This window comes from Phyllostomus discolor, chromosome 9 (genome assembly GCF_004126475.2).
Source record: "Phyllostomus discolor isolate MPI-MPIP mPhyDis1 chromosome 9, mPhyDis1.pri.v3, whole genome shotgun sequence".
NCBI classification, from domain to species: Eukaryota; Metazoa; Chordata; class Mammalia; order Chiroptera; family Phyllostomidae; genus Phyllostomus; species Phyllostomus discolor.
Genome location: NC_040911.2, coordinates 63,648,941 through 63,664,380, shown reverse-complemented (window position 1 = coordinate 63,664,380; position 15,440 = coordinate 63,648,941). Strand labels below are relative to the sequence as shown.

Sequence of the window (15,440 nt, the reverse complement as noted above, 5' to 3'; positions counted from 1 at the left end):
CTTGAACCATGGTGTATAATCTTTTTAATGTATTTTTGGATTTGGTTTGATAGTATTTTGTTGAAAATTTTAGCATCTGTGTTCATCAGAGATATTGGTCTCTAATATTCTTTCTTTGTTGTATCTTTTCCTGTTTTGGGATTAAGATAATACTGGCCTCATAAGAAAAGTTTGGGTGCACCCCCTCTTCTTGAAATTTTGGAAATAGTTTGAGAAAGAGAAGTGTTAGTTCTTCTTTGAATGTTTGATATAATTTGCCTGTGAAGCCATCTGGACCAGGGCTTTTGTGTGTTAGTAGTTTTTTTGATTTACTGCTTCAGTTCCACTCATTGCTATTGGTCTATTTAGGTTTCCTGCTTCTTCCTGATTCAGATTTGGAAGATTGTATGTTTCTAGAAATTCATCCATTTTGCCCAGGTTGTCCAATTTCTGGGCATGTAGTTTTTTATAATTTCTTACAATCCTTTGTATTTCTGTAATATCTTTTGTTACTTCTCTTTCATTTATGATTTTATCTATTTTGGGGGTTCTCTCTCTCTCTCTGTCTGTCTTTTTGAAGAGGCTAGTCAACAGTTCGTCAATTTTGTTTATCTTTTCAAAGAACCACCTCCTAGTTTCATTATCCTTTGAATTGTTGTTTAGTCTCTATGTAATTTAATTCAGCCCTGATCTTATTTCCTTCCTTCTGCTTGCTTTGGGCTTTGTTTCTTCTTGTTCCTCTAGTTATTTTAGATGTAGGATTAGGCTGTTTATTTGAGATTTTTCTATCTTCTTTAGATAGGCCTGAATTGCTATGAACTTCCCAGTCAGGACTGCCTTCACTGTGTCTCTTAGGTTTTCAGTTGTGTCTTTGTTTCATTTGTTTACACATAGTTTTTGATTTCTTCTGTGATCTCACTGTTACCACATTCATTATTTAATAACATGTTATTCAGCCTCCATGTATTTGAATGTTTTTGAGTTTTCGCTTGAAGTTGGTCTCCAGTTTCAAGCCATTGTTATCCCAGAAGATGTTTGGTATATTTTCAATTTTCTTCAATTTGTTGAGGCTACTTTTTTGCCCTACTGTGTGGTCTATCTTTGGGAATGATCCTAGTGCATTTGAGAATAATTTGTATTTTGCTACTTTGGGGTGAAATATTCTATAAATATCAATTACATGCATTTGACCTAGAATGTCATTCAATTCTGTAGTACTTTTATTGATTTTTTGCTTGGAAGATCTATTCATTAATGACAGTCCCCTACAATGATTGTATTGCTGTATATTTCCTAAAGTCCTCCAATATTTTCTTTATATACTTAGATGGACCTATATTGGGTGCATTTATGTTTACAAGAGTTATATTCTCTTGTTGGACTGCTCCCTTAGGTATCATGTAGTGGCCTTCTTTGTCTCATTATGGCCTTTATTTTACGTCTATTTCAATTTTCTTGAATTTGTTAAGGCTTCTGATATAAGCATCAGAACCTATTGCTAACCCCGCTTTTTTTCACATCCATTTGCATGGAATATTTTTTTTCCATCCCTTCACTTTCAGCCTGTGTATATCTTTTGTTCTGAGGTCGGTCTGTTGTAGACAGCACATATGCAGGTTGTGTTTTCTTATCTATTCTGCTACCCTGTGTCTTTATTGGAACATTTAGTCCATTTACATTTAAGTTTATTATTGATAGGTACTTATACATTGCCATTTTTCACCTTTGTACCAATGCCCCCCCCCACCATCCCTCTCTTTCTTTTCCTAAAGGAATCCCTTTTAGCAGCTCTTGCAGGGCTGGCTTGGTGGAGATGTACTCTTTTAGCCTTCTTTTGTTTGGGAAGCTCTTTATTTCACCTTACATTTTAAATGAGAGGCTTTCTGGGTAGGTAGTCTTGGTTTCAGGTCCTTGCTTTTTATTACTTGGAATATATCAGGCCAATCCTTTCTGGCGTGTAGTGTTTCTGTTGAGGAATCAGTTGATAGCCTCTTCAGAGCTCCCTTGTATGTTACTAGCTGTTTCTTCCTTGCTGCCTTTAAGATTCACTCTTTGTCTGTAAATTTTGCCATTTTTATTGTAATGGCAAAATGGAGTAGGCCTCTTTGTGTTCATCTTAATTAGGACCCTCTGTGCTTCCTGGGCTTGCATGACATTTTCCCTCACCAAGTTAGGGAAGTTTTCTGTTATTATTTTTTTCAAACAGGTTTTCTATCCCTAGTTCCTTTTCTTATCCTTCTGGTATTCCTGGGATGTGAATATTGTTATATTTCATGTTGTCCCAAAGCTCCCTTAAAGTATTGTCATTCTTTTTTTTTCATTTTGTTACTCTAATGGGTTTTTTTTTTCTACTTTGTCTTCCAGCTCCATGATTTGATCCTCTGCTTCTCCTAGCCTGCTCTTAATTCCTTCTAGTGTGTTCTTCATTTCAGATATTGTATTCTTCATTTCTATCTTGTTCTTGTTAAAAGCTCCTATGTCTTTTTTCATGTTGATGTAGGTCCCACTAAGATCCTTGTAGTTCTCACTAAATTCCTTGTTATCCTTATTACCATTACTTTGAACTCTATGTTTGAGAAAGTGCTTGCATCAATTTCTCTTAGCTCTTTTTCTGGAGATTCTTCCTTCTCTTTCATTTGGGCGTTGTTTCTTCATCTCTCCATTTTAGTTGTCTTTTTGTGTTTGTTTCTATGTATTACATTGGTTTGCTTTGACTATCTGTCTTGTGGAGTGGCCTTGTGTGATAGGTGTTCCGTGTGCCCCAGGGTGCAGACTTCTTGATTTTCTGATCTGTATGCTCTAAGAATATTCTCAGTGTGGATTATGTGGACTCTCCCACTGTATTTGGGTCCTGATTGCTACTGGCCCATTCACTAGTCATCCTTCCATCTGGCTAACTAATAGGCTGAACCTCCACCAGTTATTGTATGCTGTTGTATAGGTGCTGGCAGAACAAAGACAAACAACACAAAAATAACACCAAAACAAACAACCTCTCCCTAATCCCCATAGCAATATCAACAAAAGAGCAAATAATATTAAAAGAGGAAAGAGAAATGGAATAGTAGAGGAAGGGGAAAAGGCAAGAGAATATGAGAAGACTAGAGAAAAGGAAAGTGATTAGGGGCAGAGAAAGAGGAAGAGAACTACTACTCATATTGAATTGAAAGAGTAAAATGGGAGAAATTAACACAGAAAAAGGAACAAAAATAACAAAAGGAGAGAAGAAGGGAACAGTGGAGTAATCAAAGGTAAGAGTAGAATAGGAGATATAAAAGAAAAATTAGAGCATCAAAAGTTTTTTTAAAGATTTAAAGATAAAGGCTATAAAAAAGAAAAAAATAGTTAAGATCAGAAAAAAGCCAAGTGTGTTTGTCTCAGCAGTTTGGATTTGGCCTTCTGGTTTCTCCTGTTGGACATGCTCTGATATCTGAGTCTGGTGTAAGCCAATGACAGGTGCTATCCATATCTGGCCCTTGGCCACCTTTTCAAAACCACTGTGATCCAGTTTGTAACTGATTCCTCCAGGCTTGGCTGCTCCTAGGGTGGGCCAAGGTGCTCTGAAAGCTGGATTTTATCAGCACTGGATCCAGGGGTGTGTCGGCAAGTGTCCCAGGTCACCACAGAAGCCTTCTCTGCCTGCCTTCAGGCCTCTGTCAATCTTATACTAGTCAAAGACCTATTTCTGAGAGAGCTTCTGCTGGAAACAGGGGGCTGCGATTCCTGGATTTCCTGTGGCAGGTGCCTTTCAGACTTCAGGGAAGATGGTGGGTTTGATCCCCTTCCCCCAAGCCAGTAGTCTGAGTCTGTCCTGAATTATTTCCCTGTACTCGGTGGGGTGGCGGGGTTGGGGGCTGGTCCTTAACTTCCAGAGCCCAGATTTTGGGTCTGCCTGATGCCAGGAAGGTCATTCTGTGGCTCTCCCATGAGGGAAATGCACCAATCTGTTTTCCAGGATTGGCTGCACCTGACTTCCAGTCTCTGATGACCTGTGAGTCTGTTTATATTACTGTCTCCTTTGCAAAGGTTAAGATGCAGGATGGGAGTAAGGAAAAAACAAACAAACAAAACAGACTACCAAGACAAAGTAAAACTGAAAAAAAGAACAAAAAAATTTGCTAAGTGGAGCAAATGAGATTTCAGAGGTTGTGGCAAGGGTATTTCCAGAGTGAAGGGGAAGGGGTGTCCCACAAGGTAAGATAAATGATTTTCCCCTGGGGGGGGGTCAAAAACGATGGCTAGGCTGTGTAGCCCCGGTATATCCAGGCCCCCAAAATCCCACAACTGCTCCCCCAAGACTCCCTGTGCCTCCCACTCCAGACTCTCCTCCAGCAACTCCAGTGCCACTCTCCCTTCACTGGGGCTCAAGGTGGGTAGCTGCAAACATACAACCTGTGTTTTGCCCCTTTATGAAAAAAAAAGAGAGAGATGGTAGATTTGTCTCCAGTGGTTTTCATCTCTTGTCAGAGCAAAGAGCCCCCACAGTCAGACTCCTTGATCTCCTGATCCGGGTGCTCTAGGAATGTCTTTTGTGTGGATTATGTGGACTCTTCTGTTTTATTTGGGACCTGAATTTTCATTGGCTCATTTGTTGATGGGAACTTTCCTCCATTTGACTGACTAAGGGGCTCAACTGCTGCCATGTCTGCCTCTGCCTTAAGAGGGTTCGATGTGTGGCTTGGATCCCTAGTTGGGGCACATACAGGAGACCATCTATCAACTCTTTCTTTCTCACATCAACCTCTCCCACTCTCTCCCAAGTCAATAGAATATATCCTGTGTGCATTGTCTTTCTTTAAATCTCGTATCATTCTGATGGGGTGTGGGAGGGAAGTGAAGAGTCCAATAGCAAAACTAGAACAGTGGATGGTGGTAGGGTGCTCACGCTGCTCTCTCCAGTGAGTCTCAGCCTCGGATTCTGGCCATGGTACTCCCCCTGCAGTGCTCCCACCATGGTCTCTTCCATCAGCACCACCCTAGCTGACTTCCTGTGTTCCCTGTTCCCAGCCCATCTACAGCATCCTCAGTCAGACTCTGGAACCACGAATGGGATTCGTGGCAGTGCCCAGGGCAAGGAAACTATAGCCCCCTCCATGGCAAGTACTGCAGTCCACTGGACCCTAGCTCTGAATGCAGTGGAGTGTGTGGCATGGCCCAGTAGGTGTGAAGATCACAGAAACAAGTCCAGTTGCCAGGCACAACTGCTCTGGCAGCTTCTTCCCAAGGAGGGTATTGCAAATTGCACAAAATGGTTCCTGCTCCAAGTCTGCACAGCCAGAAGTGCTAGGCCAAGTGGTGGCTGAGACAGCTGCAGCAGCTATGGCAGTGGCTCCACAAGAGGAGCCTGGGCTGCACATCCAATTGCTCTTGTAAGTGGGCAAGCACTCGCACACCTGCACACCCCTCTGAAACACTACTCTCCACACATACTCACTCACTCACACAGACTCTCACGCTTAGTTGGATCTTCAAGTTGATTGCTCTGTGGTTTAGCTGCAAGACTGGTCCAGAGTTGGGAGCAAGTGGAAAGAGCTTCCAGCTACTCTGCAGCCATCTTTGAACCCCCTGATCATATTATTTTTATCATTCATTTTGTTTATGTGATGTATCACATTTATTGATTTGCAAACATTGTACCAACCTTACATCCATGGGATAAATCCCACTTGATCATAGTGTATGATCTTTTCAATGTATTGCTGGATCAGGTTTGCTAATATTTTATTGAGGATTTTAGCATCAATGTTCATCAGGGATATTGGGCCATCGTTTTATTTCTTTGTTGGGCCTTTACCTGGTTTTGGAATTAGGATAACACTGATCTTGTAAAAAGAGCTTGGCAACCTTCCCTCTTCTTGAATTTTTTGAATAGGAAAGGTGTTCATTCTTTGAATGTTTGGTAAAATTTGCCTGTGAAGCCATCTGGTCCAGGATATTTGTTTGCTGGGAGATTTTGACTACTGCTTCAATTTCATTAATTATTGGTCTATTTAGGTTTTCTGCTTCCTCTTGATTCAGTTTTGGGAGATTTTATAATTCTAGAAATTAATCCATTTTATCCAGGATATCCAATTTCATGTCATATAGTTGTTCATAGTATTTTTGTTTTACAATCCTCTGTATTTCTGTGGTATCCATTGTTATTTCCCTCTTTCATTTCTGATTTTATTAATGTGGGTCTTCTTTCTTTTTTTCTTCATGAGTCTTATTAAAGGTTTATCAATTTTGTTTATCTTTTCGAAGAACCAGCTCCTAGATTCATTGACCTTTTGAATTGTTTCTTAGTCTCTGTTTCCTTACTCTCATTTATCGCCACTCTTATCTTGATTATTTCCACTCTCATTTGATTATTCTTTCCTTCTACATACTTTGGGCTTTGTTTGATACTGTTTCTTTTTTCTAGTTCTTTTAGGTATAGGGTTACATTGTTCATTTGAGAGTTTTTATCTTCTTTTTAAAATATTTTTATTCCCTGGCTGGCGTAGCTCAGTGGATTGAGTGCGGGCTGTGAACCAAAGCATCGCAGGTTCGATTCCCAGTCAGGGCACATGCCCGGGGTGCAGGCCATGGCCCCTAGCAACTGTACAATGATGCTTCTCTCTCTCTCCCTTTCTCCCTCCCTTCCCTCTCTAAAAATAAAAATAAATAACATCTTAAAAAATAAAATATATTTATTGATTATGCTATTACAGTTGTCCCAGTTTTTCACCCTTTGCCTCTCTCCACCCAGTACCCCCATTCCCTCCAGAAATCCACCCTTCATAGTTCATGTCCATGGGTCATACATATAAGTTCTTTGGCTACTCTATTTCCTACACTGTTATTAACATCCCCCTGTCTATTTTGTACCTACCATTTATGTGTCTTACCCCCTGTACCTTTTCTCCCATTCTCTTCTCTCCCCTTCCCCACTGATAACCCTTCATGTGATCTCCATTTCTGTGAGTCTGTTCCTGTTCTGCTTATTTGCTTAGTTTGTTATTTAGACTCAATTATGGATAGTTGTGAATTTTTGCTATTTTAATATTCATAGTTTTGATCTTTTTAAATTTAATTTTCATTAGCATTTCATATAGTAATGGCTTGGTGATGATGAACTCCTTTAGTTTTACCTTGTCTGGGAAGCACTTTATCTGCCCTTCAGCTCTAAATGATAGCTTTGCTGGATAGAGTAATCTAGGTTATAGGTCCTTGCTTTTCATCACTTTAAATACTCCTTGTCAGTCCCTTCCAGCCTGCAAAGTTTCTTTAAAAAAATCAGCTGCCAGTCTTATGGGAATGCCTTCATAGGTAACTCTCTGCTTTTCTCTGGCTGTTTTTAGGATTCTCTATCTTTAACCTTTGGCATTTTAATTATGATGTATCTTGGTGTGGTCCTTTTTGGGTCCATCTTGTTTGGGATTCTCTGTGCTTCCTGGACTTGTATGTCTGGTTCCTTCTCCAAATTAGGGAAGTTTTCTTTCATTATTTTTTCAAGTAAGTTTTCAAGTTCTTGCTCTTCTTCTTCTCCTCTTGGCACCCCTATGATTCAGATGTTGGTACATTTAAAGATGTCCTGGAGGACCCTTAGCCTATCCTTGTTTTTTTTTCCTTTTAATTCTTTTTTCTTCTTGCTGTTCTCATTTAATGCTTTTCTCTTCCTTATGAATAGTTGATTTGATTCTCAGCTTCATCCTCTCCATTGCTGGTTCCCTATAGATTTTTCTTTATTTCACTTAATGTAATCATCGTATCTGCCTGGGTGTCTTGTATGCTGTTGAATTACCCAATGAGTTCCTTGAGCATCCTGATAACCAGTGTTTTGAACTCTGCATCTGATAGGTTGCTTATCTCCATTTTGTTTAGTTCTTTTTCTGGAGCTTTATTCTGCTCTTTCATTTGGGCCATATTTCTTTGTCTCCTCAATTTTTGGCAGCCTCCCTCTTTTTGTTTCTGTGTAGTAGGTAGATCTGCTTTGACTCTCTGTCTTAATAGTGTGGCCTGTTGTAGAAAGCATAATTGTAAGTTATATGGGGCGGAGCCTTAGGGAGTCAGTGTCCAGGACAGGGCAATCTATATAGGTGCTCCTTGATTCTGTGTGGGGGAGGACTTGGAGAGGGAACAGTGCTACTGCCTGCCCTCTGGAGTTTTGCCTGGGAAGAAGCTGTCTTCTGATACTCACCCTGTTGCCAGTCACTTAAATTTCTCCCCATATGCTGCTGGTGACCTTATAGCTATTGCCCTGGTACAGGGTCCTAGATGGGGTGAGTCTGCATGAGTCCTTAGTCTGTTGCAGGCCCTTTAAGAGGAGTCTCTCAAGAATCCCACCATTTCTTTTGCCACCACAAGTCCTCTTCCCCTGGCTTTTACAGCCAGAAGTAATGGGGACTTATCTTCCTGGTGCTAGAACTCTGGGCTTGGTGGCATGGTCTTTGGTTTAGATCCCTTGCTCTAAGGTATCCCTCCTAATTTTTGTTGACTACACGTGGATGTGACTGTCCTTCCTGCATCTCTACATCTCTCAACACTACTCCCTATCTCCATACTTCACCATGTCTCTATACTTCTCCATGCCTCTCTACCATTCCATGCCTTTCCATCTCTCCATGCCCCTCCATGCTTTTCTGTCTGCATACCTCCTACCTGCCTGGATAAATGTAGCTTCTTTAAATGGTTGGTTGTCAGACTTGCAGACAGTTCAATTTTCTGACCGTTCTGGGTGACATGCATTTTGTAGTCTAGTTGTAACTTTTGCTGTAGTTGTGTGAGGAGGCAAGGCACGTTTACCTACACCTCAATCTTGACTAGAATTCACTGTGTTCTTGAGGTATGCCTGTAATGCTATGAACTTCCCTTTCCGGACTGCTGTCACTGTGTCCCAAAGGTTTTGGGTTGATGTGTATTCATTTTCATTTGTTCCAAGTACTTTTTGATTTCTTCCTTGATCTCATCGATGATCCATTCATTATTTAATAACATGCTTTTTATTTGGCCTTCAATTTTAAATGATAGCCTTGTTGGATAAAATAATTGTGCTTGTAGACACTTGCTTTTCATTACTTTGAATGCTTCATGCCAGTCACTTCTGGCCTGAAGTGTCTCTGTTGAGACTCTTGGGCTGACAGTCTTATTGGAGCTCCATTGTAGATAACTGACTGTTTCTCTCCTACTACCTTTAAAATTCTCTCTTTAGCCCTGGCTGACATGGCTTAGTGGATTGAATGCCAGCCTGCAAACCAAAAGGTCACCAGTTTGATTCCGAGTCAGGACACATGCCTGGGTTGTGGGCCAGGTCTCCAATTGGGGGCATGAGAGAAGCAACCAGCTGAGGTTTCTCTCTCACACTGATGTTTCTCTCCTTCTCGTTCCCCGCTCTTCTCCTCCCTCTGTTTGTGTGAGGAGCAACATCACCTCCTTTTCCTTCTTAGAAATAAATAACATATGTTTGAAAATTCTCCTTTGTCCTTAACTTGCACTTTTATATTGTTCATTGGTGTGGGGTCTCTTGGTTTAAATTGTGTGCTTCCCTAAAATTGTGTGACTTCCTAAATTGTGTTCAATCTTAACTTCCTAAAATTGTTGTGGACTTTTTCCTGCAACTAGTTATGGGCAAGTTTTCTGTCATTATTTCTTCAAATATCCCACGAAGGTTTTCTAACCCTTGCTCCACTTTCTTCTCCCTTGGTATCGCCTATGATGTGATAGTTTTAATTTCATTTGGTTTCAACGTTCCGTTAAAACATTCTTGTTATTTTGAAGTGGTTTTTTTTTATTTGTGATGCTTTGCTTGGGTGTTTTATGCTACCTTGTTTTTCATAATGCCACTGATTTGATTCCTCTCCTTCTCATCGTCTGATCTGCTGTGAATTCCTTCTAGTATGTTCTTCATTTCCACTTGTTCTTATTTGTGGTTTCCATGTCCTTTATCATGTTGATGTAGCTCACACTAAGTTCCTTGAGTATTCTTATAACCATTACTTTGAACTCTGTGTTGGTAAACTATCTGACTCAATTTCATTTAGCTCTTTCCTGGGGATCCTCCTCTCCTTTTTGGTGGGGTGTTTCTTTGTCTCCCCATTTTTCTCTTCGTTTGTTTCTATGTATTAGATGGATTTCTTTGACTTGTCTTCATGGGGTGGCCTTATCTGGTAGGCATCCTGTGGGACTCGGTGTAGTCTTGATTTACTGATCTGTATGCAGGAATATCCCTTATTTGGTTTATGTGGCTCTCTGTTCTATTTGGGATTGTCATTGGTCCCTTCATTGGTGGGGTTCTCTTCTCCTGCTGACTGACTGAGAGGCTCAATCCCACCATGTCTTTTATGCTATTGTACATATACTGACAGAACATTGCAAAACAACACAGAAAACAAAACCCACACAATCAAAAATGATCCCCAACAACAATTGCACAATCAACTACAAAAGTACAAAGAATAATAATGATGGGAAGAGAATAAGAATATTATAAGAATAAAAGAATATAAGATGATATAGGAAAGAAATATGATTATGAGAAGATAGAGAGAAGAGAAACAGTAAGAGTAAGGAATAGGAACACAGAATCATCACAAAAGGTCAAAGAAAAGGAAAAAATAAAATTAAAAAAAGAGAATGAAGGAAGAAGGCAAATGGAGTAAGAAAAAGTGAGAATAAAATATGACATTTGAAAGAAAAAATGTTGAAAAATTAAAAAATTTGAAAAAGATAAAGTGATGAAAATCTGTTGAAAGAATAAATGAAAATAAGGAATAAGAATGAAGTAGAATTCATCTCAGCAGAGTTTAGGGGTTGCCTGCTGGGTTCTCCCTCTGGATACTACTCGCATGATGTCTGTTGCTGGTGTAAGCCAATGTCAGATGCTGTCCACATCTAGCTCGAGGCAGCCTGCTGAAAGCTATAAGTGACCCATGGTTTGTAGCTGTCTCCTTCAGGCTTGGCTGCCTCCAGGATGGGCCTCACTCCTCAGCAGGGCTGGCTTTTTATCAGCACAGGGGTGGCTCAATTAATGACTGAAGGCACCACAGAACCTCTTCCACCTGCCTCTGCCTGCAGTCCTGGCATTAGCCTTAGTCTAGCCACTGACTCATCTGTTTCTGAGAGGGCTTCTGGTAGAATTGGGAGAATGGGACCTCTGGATCTCCCATGGGAGGTGCCATTCAGACTTCAATGAAGGTGGTCAGTATGTTCCCTCATCTCCATGCCACATGTCACCTGCCTGACTCTGTCTGGGATTATTTCCCTGAACTCATTAAGTCAAAGTCCCAGTAAGAATGCTGGTAGGACCTACAGGATGCAGAGTTTGGGTCTGCCAAGAAAATGGGAGGGCATTCCTAGGCAATCTCATGATGGGGGAAGCATCCATCTAATTCTTGGGAAAGTGCATGGAATGGCCATGCTCTAAAGCCAGTCTCTAGTATTCCTGAGTGAGCCTATGTTGCTGTCTCCTTAGGAGGGAATAAGAGGCAGGTTGGCGGATAGCAAGAAAGGAAAAAAATAAAAAGAATTTTTCAAAAAGGATGCAGGGTTGGGTGAGCAGAATTCCAGAGGATTGGGCTAGGAGGGCTCCAGGGGGTGGGGTGAGGGGTTGCCCACAGTGTAGGATAATTGTTTTTCTCCTGGGAAGGGGCTTGTTCTTCTCAAGAAAAATGGCTGTTGTGGTATGGAGGTGTGTCCTAGCACCAAGAACTCAGCAGCTGTTCCCCCATGCCTCTTCCCAAGGCTCCCACTCCAGACTCTCTTCCTGTGACTCTAGATTGTGCTGCCCTCCCTTTGCCTGAGCCCAAGGTGAGTGGCTATGAACATACAACCTGTGCCTTGGCCCCTTAGAAAATAGGAAGGAAAAAAGAAGGAAAATGGCTTTATCTCCAGCAGGCTTTGTCTCTCTCTGGTGGGAAAAAAAACCCTAAGGCCTTTTACTGCTGGATGCTGCTTGAGCAGGTGGTCCTGGCACTAGTGCTTGGGAGCCTGGTCTGGGGTCCAGGCTTTCCTCCTCTCAAGGAGAAGCTCCCACAGCCTGCTGCATACTTGGCCTGCTGCCCTGAAAGCAGTGCTGGCCCCTTTCATGTCCCTGCCCTTTCTGTCTGTCTCAGATATTTTCTACTCATCTTTGGTTGTCTCCTCTTCAGGTAGTCTTCAGTTGTTTATTTTGGGTGGATGCTCTCCTCTTTGTTTTTATTTTCAGTTTTCAGGGAAGCAATGTGAGACAAATTCTTCTACTCTACCACCATCTTCTTTTTGCTTCTAAACGTTGGGGAAAAAATGTAAATTTTCTGGCTTTTCAGTGAATAACCTGCTTCTTCCTAAGGTGCTAATTGTAAAAATATTAGTCTGATTATCTTTTTTTTAGAACTTAGATTATTTCTTTATATTACAGGCATGAAAACAAAAAGAAACTAACTACCAACTTAAAATCTAAAGGTAAGAGAAATAAGTGAGATCAGATTTTCATTTTGTGTTTTGACTAAAGGAATTTTTTGTGACATGCATTTATTTTTGTAAGGGATGTGAAGCATGGCTGTGATTACAAAGGCAGCCCTGCAGCTCTTTCTGGGGAGATGTTGTCTCTGAGGGGATTGAAGAACTTCAGTGACAGGGCTGTGACCTGAGAACACATGGGTGGCATAGGTCATAGTTGCATAGCATTTTAATTTGCAAGTATGAATATGCAGGTGATCCTGAGTTGCACATATAATTGATTATCAACACCATTATATTCTACCTTTGAAATGGTTTTTTGCCTCTGTCCCCATCCTTACTGCTAATACCCCACAAATACCCACTGCTGAAGACACAACAGGGCTCTTTCAGGAGACTCAACTGATTTCTTCAAATTCAACCCCTGCCCAAATCCTCACTGTCCTCCACTTGTCTACCAGCATCTAAAACCTCATTTAGCCTTCTTACCTTACTGGTTAAGAATTGTCAATGCCTTCCCACTACCTACAGGATAAAGTCTATGACATTCTCCCTTTGTGGCCTGGCCCCATCCCTAGTCTCCAGCCCAGGTCTTCCCAAAATCTTGTCCTTTTTGAGTCTAGTCACAACCAGCTTTTTCAAGATATACCACTTGTACCTCCATGCCTTTGTTCATGTTATTCCTTCTCTGTAATGTTCCTTTTCCTTTTCCTCAGCCAGCAAGCTCCTATTCATCCTTCAACCCCAGCTTACAAGGAGAATCTAACCCTCCTTTCATGCTAACACTGTGGCATTATTCCTTGCTGAGCTTGGACTCTCTCCACTCCTGTCTCCTTAAAACCCATTTCCAGTGAGTTGTAATTGAGACATGGAGTTGAGTTAGACAATCTGGGTGGGACTCCTGGCTTGACCACCAACTAACATTGATTATGGCCAGTTACTTAACCTTTTGCAGCCTTGATTTGATCAGTAAAACAGAGACATTAATGCTTATCTTACTAGGTTGGTGGAAGGATTAAATGAGGTCATAGGTAGGAAGTCATCAGACAGCTGTTGAGTTGTGCCATGCAGATATTGGTAGTTATGGAGATTATCACTGTAGCAGACAATATGCCTCACCACACCCCATCTGATTGCTTTACAGGTCACCTCAACATAGTTCACTGACATACCCCTGGCCTTCTATGTCAGACAGCTGTATATGTCCACCTGAGGGTTTTATTAGGCCACAGAAGTAGATAAAGCTCCTATGAGAAAGCTCCTTTATAGGGCAGCCCAAAGTGCCAGGGAGGTGACACCCTGATTGAGAACAACCCTCATCCAATGAGGGATGGAAATAACCTCACTTCCTTATTCTTCTTTGGGACAATTTGAAGAGAGTTCTGCAATCTCTCAGAGGGCCTCCTGCAGGACTGAGCCCCAGGTATCACCACTGCAAGCCCTGCTCATCAGCACCCTCTGTGGCTTCTTCTCTTCCCTGTGTCACTTTCCCAGTCCCCCAACCTCCATCATTCCCAGGATTACCTCCCAAATAAACCACATGCACCCAAACTTTTGTGTCAGTGTAAACATCACTACTATTCCCCACCATGTCTTCCCTTTTCCTCTCTGCTCTATGAGAACAGGAGATCGAGGTAGAGAAGCAGCTGAATGAGGTGATATCAGACCTGATAAAACACCCAGATAACTCTGATTCTGTGTTAATGCTTATTTTAATCCCAATCCTATGGTAAAGAGTTGGACTTAACAGAGGGGAAAAGAAAGTATTCTGAAAAGTGTTTTCTATAACAATACATAGAATACATTGTGAAATATGTAAATTTGTGCAGTACTGACATGAATTCCAGGTATACCTTCTCAGGTACACCTTCTCAGGTACATCGCATGGTGTCCTTTGTATGCCTTTTGCAAACTAGTGCCCCAATTAACTTGTCCAGCTGATTAAAATGAGCTAATCAGAGTACAGAGATATTAAATAGCTGTCTGGTTTTCTCTTCCAGCCTTCTGTATTGAGTCTGATGACAGTAACTCAGAAATTGAAGCTGCTCTACGTCCTAGAAACCATAGCACATCCACTGATGATTTTGATGATTTTTATGACTAATAAGCTATAACAGTTGTTGAAATAAAATCTTTAAACAAATTGAAACCCTGTCTTCATATGTGATTTCTGCAATAAACATATCCTTTTAAGTTTTCTAATTGTTTAATATGAAAACTTGGGACCCTATTGCTATTCCAGTGAAATTTATGACATAATTATGTACTAGTATATTCATTTTTCAGTGTTATCAAAAACAAAAATGATGCATGCAATGTCCATCAAAATTCAAATTGTTTTCTTTGTAGAAACTGATGAGCTGATCCTGAAAAATTCATATAGAAATTCAAGGGACTCAGAATTGCCAAAACAACCTTGAAAAATACAAACAAAGTTGAAGTACTCACATGTCCCAATTTTGAAACTTGCTAAAAACTGCAGTAATTAAGACGGTGTGGTACTGGCACAGATACCAAATTAAAACTTAGTTACTGCAAATGACACCATCAAGAAAGTGAACAGAATGGGATAAAATATTTGCAAATCACTTTTATGCAAATCAAAGAGATTTGTATCCAGAATATACAAAGAACTCATAACTAATAATAAAATGACAAAAAAAACAATTTAAAAGTGAGTAAGGTTCTGAATGGCATTGCTTCAAAGATGATACAGAAATGGCCAAGAGGTAATTAAAAGATACTTGACATCATTAGGCATCAGAGAAATGCAAATCAAACCACAGTGAGATAGTATTAGGTATCTTATACCTGCTGGAATGACTAGAATAAAAAAAAATATGAGTGTTCATGAAGATATGGAAAAATTCACACATACACTGCTGGTAGAGATATAAAATGGTGCAGCAACTTTGGAAAGCAGTCTGGCTAGTCCTTAAATGTGAACTGGTTAGCAGGAAATTTTCCAGTCTCCCTACTCCATAGTGAAGCCCAGTGGGGGGTCTCAGGAAAGCAAGCACAGTATCTAGAGCATTTTTCTGGGTGTTAATATATCACATCTGGAA

General features: G+C 40.7%; 1 protein-coding gene across 1 annotated transcript in view; it reads left to right on the top strand.

Annotated features, from left to right (window-relative positions):
* Positions 1 to 14,524, top strand: part of KIZ (kizuna centrosomal protein) — a 161,034-nt gene extending 146,510 nt beyond the window's left edge. The window contains 2 exon segments of the mRNA XM_036009473.1: positions 12,335 to 12,378; positions 14,376 to 14,524. Of these exon segments, the coding sequence (XP_035865366.1) occupies positions 12,335 to 12,378; positions 14,376 to 14,479 (148 nt within the window). The 3' untranslated portion in view covers positions 14,480 to 14,524.
* The last annotated feature ends 916 nt before the right edge of the window (positions 14,525 to 15,440 follow it).